Source organism: Anas acuta, chromosome 27 (assembly GCF_963932015.1).
Source record: "Anas acuta chromosome 27, bAnaAcu1.1, whole genome shotgun sequence".
In the NCBI taxonomy this organism is placed as follows: domain Eukaryota; kingdom Metazoa; phylum Chordata; class Aves; order Anseriformes; family Anatidae; genus Anas; species Anas acuta.
Genome location: NC_089005.1, coordinates 1,980,693 through 1,990,543, shown reverse-complemented (window position 1 = coordinate 1,990,543; position 9,851 = coordinate 1,980,693). Strand labels below are relative to the sequence as shown.

Genomic DNA, 9,851 nt, shown 5'->3' with positions numbered 1-9,851 from the left:
CATCCCGCAGCGGGCGCTGCGCAAACCCTTTTTCCAACCAGCCTGGCATCTAATCATCCCTCTTCCTTCCCACAGGTGAATCAGATCCAAAAGACAGTCATAGAGCCTTTGAAAAAGTAAGTACCAGCCTCAAATCGGGGGTTCATCACACCCCTGCCCCTTTTTAGGGCTGCCCCGTGCACACCCCCGGGACAAACCGGCGGCCCCCTTGGTGGCGAAGGCGCAGAGCCCGTGCCCTAGCCCCAAATTTATTTATCCGTGCTTTCAAGGACACCTGGGAGGAGTGGTAACGAGCGCGTTGGGTCACCCAGAGGTGTGTTGGTGACTTCCAACCTTTTTTTTTTTCTGGTTAAAAAAGCAAACTGGGCAGCGGGTAGGGGTGGGGTGGCCCAGCCCAGCGCTGCGGGCACCGAGTGTTTGAGCGAGCTCCGTTCCTCTGCAGGTTTTCTATTAAAAAAAGCATAGAAAGGGTTTTATTAAAGCACGGAAATGTTTTTAATTTGCTTTAAGGGAAACCTACTCCATGTTTTTGTAGCATATCCAAGGAAAGAGTCATCGGAGTGCCAGCGCAAAGGGCAGGTGGGGAATAGGGACAGAAAACCAGGTGGCGTTCCCAGTCTCAGGTTGATAATTGATGAAGGGTTGGGATATCCGAGACCCTGGAAAGCATCTCGCAGCCCTCTGCACGATGCTTTAAATGCTTCTGAAACTGCAGGCACGCGGGGAGCCCCCTGCCAGGAGGAGCGGGGTCCCTGTGCTTTGGGGCTGGGGGCTGCAGGGCTTTGGGGCTGCAGAGATTTAGGGCTTTGGGGCTGGGGGCTTTGGGGTTTCCCCAGGCAATGTATCTCCAGCCAGGCTCGGTGCCGGATCCCTCTCCAAACCGTGCCCATCCCCAGTTTTGGAACTGAAACCTTAGCTGCTGACCCCATTGGTCCGGGAGCAGCTTTCCCCTTTCCCCCTTTCCCTCCCTGCCATCAGGAGCTCACTTCAGCCTCGCGGTGCGTCACGGCTCGCTCGTGCCTTGGTGGTTTGCCACCCAGTTGACAAAAAATCGGGTTGTTGACAAAAAATTCACCTCCGCCTGCCCGATTTCCAGCAGCTCTGAGCGGTGTCGGTGTCGCAGGCTGTCCCCCCCAAACATTTTAGGGTCGCCGCTGCGCCAAACAGCTCCTGAAACCCGGAGCTCTGCTGCTTTTGTTAGGGGAACGGAGCAGGCGAGCGAAAATAAAATAAAATGACTTTAATATGACAGTAAGTGTTGCAAATTGCTGAATAACAATTTTAGTTTAGCTTTGACACAGGCTGGGTTTTTTTTCTATGCGTGTTTTTTTTTTTTTTCCTTAAAGTTGTTGTTTCTGCCCAAATCTGAAAGTCAAAATCCCTGCGTACCGCTCCGCGCGTGAGGTTACGCCGCCGCGCCGCCGGTCGGGGGATGTTTGGTGACTCAAGCATCGCCCTGGTCGCCCATCAGCGGCCAGAAATCCTCGGTTATTTAGGGGAAAAAAAAAACACACATGAAGATAAAAGAAAAAAAAAAACAACGCAGGCTTGTGCAGTGGAATTGTGTTGCTTATTATCTAGATTGTCCTCATGAAAGATACATTAACTTCTTCTTCCAGCATTCTGTTAAAATTGGAAGAAGGGCTCGTGCGTCTGAAATCTTCCCTTTTTTTTTTTCATTTTTTTTCCCCCAACTGAACAAGAATACCTTTTATTTTTTTTCCCTGCAAACCTCGCCTTGTGTTTTAAACCCCAGCCAAGCTTCAGCTCGAGGTGACGGAGCCGTTCCTGCGTCGCCGCTGTCGTTCGGCTCGGGGCGGAGGCGCAGGAGGGGCACAACCCTTTTTGGGGGCATCCCTGTAGGGTCAGCCCCATCCTTGGTTAAATGGACACGAGGGTGTTTACTTCAGCTCCCTGGCTCCTCTCCAGCCCTGGCAATCCTCTCCAACTTCCCAAATTTCCATTGGACTCCACTGTAGTGTTTTTTTTTTCCCTTTTCCTGCCCTTTGGCACCTGCGAGCGGTTGCTGCGTGCTCTTCAACGGCTCCCGCCCCCCGCCTGCAGAGGCTGCGCCTCAGTGCCGAACAGAAAATGAACCCAAAATCGTTCTTTTTTCCCTCCTTTCTGAACCTCCAGCAGCATAGGTACGTGCGTGGACGAGCCAGGAACATTTCTGAGGAGCCCAAGGGTCCTTTTGGAGGCTGATGAGAAGCAGGAGAGAAACGCAAAGCTTGCGCCTCCCCTTGTCCTGCTGCCGGAGAAAACCCGGCGACGTTTCAGGGATAAAAGTTTGGGATTAATGCAAGCTGCCTCGGGGAGCTCTGATTTCCAGCTAGGTAGGGCTTCCCCGCTCCGAAACGGCTCTCCCCAGCCTCTCCCAAACTGGCTTTGACCTAGAAACGGGCTCTGCTCCGCCAGCTGCGCTTTATTAGGGCTTCACTGGTGGTCTTCTGTGGTTTATTAGCCAAAGACACAGATAAGCAGAAGCCAAGCAATTAGCCGGGCTGTAATCAGAGGCACATGTGCAGCGCAGGCTCCACTCTGCTGGTAGGTTTGGGGGAAAATTATTAGGTTAAACCCCGCAGAAGGAAGCAGCAGCGGATTTAAAAGGGGTTCGGGCTGGGAAAGGGGGAGCTGGGGGAGGTCAGGGGGGATCCGCACCCCTCCTGAAGCCCGAATTCACGCCGGATTGGGGTTTTTTGGGGCACGGCGGGCGGAAAGCAGCTGGATTTTTGCTTCCCTCTCCCTGTTCCCAGCGAGGTGCCTTCGGGGCTGATGGCAGACCGTGTGCTGTCACCTCGGTGTCCCTTCTGAGGAAGGAAGCGGCTTAGGGGAGCCAGGTGGTTTGGAGATCCCCAGCCTTTAATGCCTTTGGCGTTGGGAGCCGCTTTTATTCCCCCAGCCTCTCGGTTTAACCAGCTCCATCCGTCTGAGCAGCGGCCACGGTGTCACCACGGTGCCACCACGGTGCCACCGTCCCCCTGTCCCCATCCCCCTGCTGCAGCAATTCCCTTAAAGCCAGGCACCAGTCCTAAAACCCAGCATTTCGCCCCCAAATCCCATCCGGGGAGGCAAAAACCACCCCGAGGAGAGCGGCCGAGCCCCCGTGGCCGTGCGCACACCAGGGTCTGGGGGCTCCTCACCCCCCAGACCCCCCTGAGCCCTCGCCCTGCACGTCCCCCCCTGGCAGCAGCGGCGCTCGAGGAGCCCCAGGGGTGCCGGGGACCGGAAAAGGAAAAGCAGCTTTCGTGTCCTTACAAGCCCCTAATGAGGATTTCACCCCCCCCCAATCGACCCGTGGCTCTTAGCCTAAATCCCCAGCCCGCTTGGGGTATTTTTATTTTCATTTTCTTTTATTTTATATATTTTTTTTTTCTGGCTCGGAAGGGCTGCTTTTCATTTCCCCTTCCTGGTGGGCGGACGGGCCCACGACGGACGGCGTGGGCACGGGCTGAGGCATGGCAGGCATCCCCCAGCATAGCCCGCATGCTTCGGCCTCGCTGAGCCTTCCTCGTGCCCCTCCTCCTCCTCCCCTTCTGCGTCCCCGTCGCTCTTTGTCCCCCCGTACCCGGTGCTACCCCTGCACAATTGCTTTTGATTTTATTTCCCAAGCCCCCAGGGATGAGCGCACGTGCGTGCCAGCCTGGTCGTGCTCAGGGCACCTGCAAAATGGGGAGGAAAAATAATTTTTAGCAGCCTTTTTCCCTGTTCGAGCCCTTTTCTCATTTTTAATTACAGGAGGCTGGAGCGGAGCCGAGGTGGCAAAGGTGTTTATAATTCAGAGAACCGGGTGATTTCTTATTTTTTTCCTTAAAAAAAATTAAAAATACATTATTTTTTCAGGGTTAAACTGCCGCCCTAAGAGGAGCTCACCCTGGCGGGCAGCGGGGAGGCAGGAATTGGGATTTCCTTTTGGTTATCCCCTCCTATCTCCCCTCACCTGCTCCTCCTAAGCTGCCTGTGCCGTAATCCGCTGCCTAAAAAGTGACAAGGAGCGGCGGCAGCTTATTCTGCAAGCTGCTTTCGTGGCCGGGGCCCTAATGCCCCGTGCTGCTGCTGTTTCACCTCCCCTCCCCTGTGTTTTCAGCGCCGTACCCGTTAAATTTTCTCGGAGCCAGCCCCAATTTTGGCTGCTTTTTGTTCAAAGCGGGGCACGGAGCAAGAGGCTGGGGTCTGGGCGTGTTTTTGGCTGTCCGAAGCACTTGGGGAAAGATTTGGGATGCTCATGGGGTTGTTGGGGCAGGGATTGGGAGGCAGGGGGACGTGCTGGGGGCTTTTGGGGGCTTTTTTTGCTTTCCACCAGGAGGGTTTGTGATTAACACATGGGATGTTCGTGCGGCCACTCCGCCGTTGGTTACGTCCTGGGAATAATTTGGCAGGCGCAGGGATCCTCCTCTCGCCCTCTGATTGATGCTAGGGACAAAAAAAGGGGAAAAAAAATGATCGAGTTGATTCTAGGGACAAAAAAAGGGGAAAAAAATGATCAAGTTGATGCGAGGGACCAGAAAATGATCCAGCCTTTTTTGCTTTCAAACCAGATTTAACTTCAAAGCGCGTGGAAACTATGTCGCCGATGGTCTCCTGCGCTCTCCCTCGCTGCGTTTCGGAGCCAAAGGCTTTGCTCTCGCCCTGCGGGACGGGGCTTGTCGGATGTAAAAGGGCTGCACGCTAATTCTCCGCTCCTCTCGGTGCCTCTTTTCATGTGTGAGCAGCGGGGAAGTGCCGAAAAAGCTTGAGAACGCTCTCAAAAAAGGGGAAAATCGCTGTTTCAAACCCTGTGCGTGGCGGTGACACGATGCTTGGCAGCCCCGGAGGTGGCTTTTGGTGCTCTGCCACCCCACAAGCTGGTGACGGGACCATTCCCAACCCTATTTCTGGCTTCTCCTGCCCCATACATCGCGGGGAAGCACCTGGGTTTGTAGGGTTGAGGCCACCCCGTCGGCACCGGGGAGGCACCCGGTGGTTCAAGGTTCTGCACCCCCCATTGGGGAATTACCCCAAAAATCAAGACGTGGCCCTGTGGCCTGATGGCACTGCTCGTCCCCATTACCATCCCATTAATAATTAGGATTATTTCTCCCGAAACTGCAGCCAGGAGCTGCTGACAAGGTCGTGCTGCCGGCACCGAGCGCGTGCGCCTTTGCGCCGTGTCCACCTCAAAACCTGGGCACCCCAACCCCTCTTTCCATGCAGCCCCTTGTTCCCGTGCCACATCCTTCCCTTCCCAGCCCTTTTTGGGCACGTTTCGGGGCACCGTGCGGAAAAAGGAGAAGGAATTACCCCACAGCCCATGGGACGGTGAGGCTGAGCTCGGAGCCCTGCGCAACCGGGCCCCGCTGGGAGCCCCCGCAGGCTGCTGGTGGCATCCCGATGTGAGGTTTACCATAAAAAGCCATCTCGGGGCAGCAGCATCTGACACTCGGGGGGCCAGCTGGATGGCAGGGTGACGCCCGGCCAGCCTCAAGCTCCCTGATGACTTTTGCAGGTTGCACGGGGCCGTAAATTCAGCTCCCAGCTGCGCCTCCCAACCGCGGACACGCAGCGGGGGGCACCCTCGTTCCCACTGCCAGGACGAGGGGGGCTGCCCCCACGGGTGGTTTTGGGGACCGCTACCCCCCGTGGGATGTCCTCAGGGGGGTGCACGGGGAGGTCGGGGTGTTTGGGAGCAGCTCTCGGGGTTTTTGGGAGCAGCTTGGGGGCATTTTGGGGCTTTGCAGGGAGCGGGGACGCCAGCGGGGTGAGCGCACGGCAGCGTGGGCGTCCTCAGCCATCGGGGCCCCGTCCTTGCTGTCAGATGTTCCCATTCCCTCGATTTTTATGACACCTTTTAATAACAGGAGGCTTCCCCTACCCTGGCCCTCCTATTTGGGGTGGGGAGCGCTTCTCCAGCCCTGCCATATAGGAGACGGGAGGCGTAGCAGGGAATATTTCTCCTGCTCCCTTCACCTTCACCACGCAGGGACGTTCCTAAACGCTTCGTGCCTGCTTTTTTGCTTTTCGAAGCAAAATACTGGGGGAAAAAACACATTAGCTGGCTGCGCACGCACGAGGAAACGGGGAAAAAGTGCAATTTTTGTTTTCCTCTTTGCTTTGCTCGCCCGAATTAACAGCATTGTTCTCCGGGGCAGCTTCCGTCCCCGTCCCAGATAAGGCAGCTTTGGGAGAGAGGGGGAAAGCCGTTAAAAATAAGGAATTAATGGTAAAACCAGAAGGGCTGGCAGGCAAGCCCAGAAGCAGGTTGGGACCTTCCGAGCGCTTTTACCAGGCTTCCCAAATCGGGCGAGATTTTTTTCTAATAGTTGTTGAAAAACACACCCCAAAACACGAGGATGGACCCTACAAAAACCCCAAAACCTTGGCAAGGAGTCACAAATCGTGTGTGTGTATAGGGTCAGCCTTTCTTCCAGCCTCCTGGAGGAACCTAAGGAAAGTTTTTGGGTTGGGGCCAGGCTGTGCTGACCCCCCTGGGTGTTTTTCTCAATCCTGGCCCTGCACGGGGCTGAATTTTGGACAGGAACGGGGCCGGCGGTGCGAGGGCAGAGCAGGGATTGCAGCTCCCGGCCGTGCTTCTCCTCCATCCCCTGCATTTTGCCGTGCCGGGGCCGTATCCTGAGCCCTCTCAGCACCTCCCAGGGCTTCGTTGGCTTCTCCTGGCCCGTGGTGGTGCAGCTGTTGGAAGGAGCTGCGGGAGATCTGAAGGGTTTTTTAGCACAACAACGGCGCGTGACCAAGTGGGGATTTAGGGGCACTTTTTCCCCAGCTCCCACCTGTAGGGACAGCAGCGGGGCCGCCGAGTGACCCCTTTGCAATTTGGGGGGCTTTGGGGTGGCAGATTCCCTAGGGGGGCTTTGGGGTGGCGCATTTCCCTGGGGGTCTTTGGGGTGGCGCATTTCCCTGGGGGATTTTGGGGTGGCACATTCCCCCGGGGAGGCTTTGGGGTGGCAGCTTGTCCTCGGTGCCTCGTCCCCGCTCAACCCCCTCCTGTGTTTTTCTCCCCGGCAGGTTCAGCAGCGTTTTCCCCAGCCTGAACATGGCAGTGAAGCGCCGCGAGCAAGCCCTGCAGGACTACAAGCGCCTGCAGTCCAAGGTGGAGAAGTACGAGGAGAAGGAGAGAACCGGCCCCGTCCTCGCCAAGCTGCACCAGGTACGGCCCCGAAGCCTTGGGGCAACCCCGGCCACGAGTTTCGTGGCCACTCGGGAGCCCCGATGGGTTCGGGTGGATCTCTTTCAAAGCCACGCTCAGCTTTCTGGTTTTAAAATGAAGGGAAATAAAAAAAATCCATGGGAAGAGAAAAACGTTGGGATGAGCAGGAGGAATTCCCCTCGCCCTCCGCGCCTGCACGAGCAGCTGTGGGCAGGGAGCGGAGCCTCCCGAGCCGTCGTGTTTGCCACCTGTTGCACAAAAAAAAAAAACAAAAAAAAAAGAAAAAATTCGTCCTGGAAAATCGCAGTAATCGGTCACCAGGCAGCCTCGCCAGATTCCCCTTTTTCTCTCCCAAATCTGAGCAGAATCGCCCCGATTTTCTTTGGAGATTCTCACCCCAAGCAGAAGGTTTGCGGGATCCTGGGAGGAGCCGGGTGGCTTTCCCAGGTGCCAAAAGAGCGTGGATTTTTCTGATGGCAAAAAAATGAAGTTTTGTGTTAAAGAACAGCCCTGGCGGCGCTGACAAAAGAGACCTCAGCTTTAGCCGTAAGCCGCTTACTTTGCTCAGCCTCGGTGCCTAAAGCTGCGGCTGGAAAACTGCGAGCGCTTTTGTCCTGGTGATTAAGCAGGTTTTAGTTATTTCGTGTTTTTTTTTTTTTCCCCCTAATGAACTTCCCTGTGATATAATTCCCCCCCCTTCTGCAAAGACAGCTCACCGCGGCATGAGCTCAGGCGCCCGCTGCTCTCCAGAAACCCCAAATTCGTGTCCCCGAATTTGGTGGCAAATTGGGGAATCTCAGCAAGGGCTCGCCGTCAAGTTTTGTGCCTTTTTGAGCCCAAAACCTGGTGCTGCTCAACACTGGACGAGCTAAAACCCTCCTCCCCAGTGAATTAAAACACTCCCCGTCCCAGCCTTTCTGCCCCGTTCCTCCCTGACCCCAAATTTTCTCCTTTCCACCCGGCGTCGCGCACGGGGTTTTTTGGCACCCCGGTGCCCCCCCGCCCGTCGGAATTGCGGCAGGATTAAGCGGCAGACTTGGCCGGGTCTAATATTTCACTGCCCACCCCCTCCTGCCCTTTTCCACACCATCCCGGAGACATTTCCCTTTCTCCCCACGCTTCTGTTTAAAGAAGCCGGGTGGGCTCGCTCAGCTGAAGGTCACGGGCGAAAGAGGAGAGGGGGGGGGGGAGAAGCTGGCGATGCTCTTGGGGATGACAGGGGGTGAGGATGGGGGGACACAGCCCTGGGGGACACAGCCCTGGGTTTTCCCGATGGCCTGAGGCTGAGCTGAGACCCAAAATTTGTTTGTTTTGGTCACCATCCTCGCAGCTCTGCCCATTCAGGGCTTTCCCCAACTTTTTGCCTCCCCTCCCGTCTCGTTTTTCAGGCCCGCGAGGAGCTGCGGCCGGTGAAGGAGGACTTTGAGGCCAAAAACAAGCAGCTCCTGGAGGAGATGCCCAAATTTTACAGCAGCCGCATCGATTACTTCAAGCCCAGCTTCGAGTCCCTGGTCCGGGCGCAGGTGAGATGAGCTCCGGGGGTCCCCCCGAAATCCCCGCTGCTGCTCCTGGGGGTGGCTCCCGATCCCCGTGCCGCCGCCTGGCTGGGTGCTGGGGGTGCTTTTTTCACCGTTCCCATCACAATCAGGAGCAGGGGGCCCCGTGTTCCAGCCGTGGCAGCTGAAACGAGCAGACTCCCTGGAGCCACGGCCAAATTTCGCCGACCTCTTCCCCCTGCCAAGCTACGCCAACCCTCCCCGGCCGCTCGTTTGTGGGTGGCTCGTTTGGCACCCAGACCTTGAAACCCAAACGGCCGCCTGCCCTGTCTGGGCAGCGAGGGAGCTGCTGGCGCTTTCCCCGGAGAGCAGCCTTGCCCAAAATGTCCCAAATGTCCCTGCCTCCTTGTTTTCTTTGTGCCTTCTGCTCATCAGAAACCCAGTGTGGATTCTGGGGTGAGCTGGAGCAGGGTGCCCCGAGCAGGGTGCCCCGAGCAGGGTGCCCCAACCAAGGTGTAGGGTACCCCGGCACCCCACCCTGCTGCTCCCACAAGCCTCATTTGTGCCCCCCACCCCATTCCTCACCCCCCCAGGGGCTGCGCAGCGTTTCCCCTGCTGCAGATGGCTGAAAAAAAAAGGCAAAAAAGCAAAAAAAAAAGCAAAAAAAAAAAAAAAAAAAAGGGAAGTGGCTTGCCCAAGGTAACTTAATGAGTCAGTGGGGAGCCAGGAATAGCACCCGGGAGCCCTGAGTCACTGCTCACCTGCAGGGGCCTGGCCAGGGGGATGGTGGCAGGGGTGCTGTGACCGTGGCCCCATCCCTAAACCCATCCCTGAACCCATTAAATCCCAATCCCATCCCCATCCCATCCCATCCCATATCCCCATCCCCATCCCATCCCATCCCGGGGCTGAGCTCCGCCTCCACGCCTCACTGAGCAGCTTTTTGGGGCTTTTTCACTGCTCGGTGCAATTTCTATTTTCACCCCCCCCTGCCCCTACCTCTAGCAGCGATCGCTCGAGGAGCACAGCCCACGGGGGCTGCCCTGTGGGGCCACGGCTCTCAAGGAACCGGGGTGTGCCGGGCCCTGTGGTGCTCGGAGACCTCATCCCCGGGGCAAAACTGCCACGTGGAGGCAGAGCTGGTGTGAAACTGCCGAGTTTTCCTTTTATTTATGGCCCTGGAAAAAGTGTGGGGCTGAAATTAGACGGTG

General features: G+C 56.7%; 1 protein-coding gene across 1 annotated transcript in view; it reads left to right on the top strand.

Moving 5' to 3' along the window:
* BIN3 (bridging integrator 3) overlaps positions 1 to 9,851 on the top strand; it is a 29,752-nt gene that overhangs the window by 17,733 nt on the left and 2,168 nt on the right. Inside the window, exons 5-7 of the mRNA XM_068662083.1 lie at positions 6 to 116; positions 7,003 to 7,144; positions 8,533 to 8,667. Of these exons, the coding sequence (XP_068518184.1) occupies positions 6 to 116; positions 7,003 to 7,144; positions 8,533 to 8,667 (388 nt within the window). The remainder of the gene's footprint in view (positions 1 to 5; positions 117 to 7,002; positions 7,145 to 8,532; positions 8,668 to 9,851) is intronic.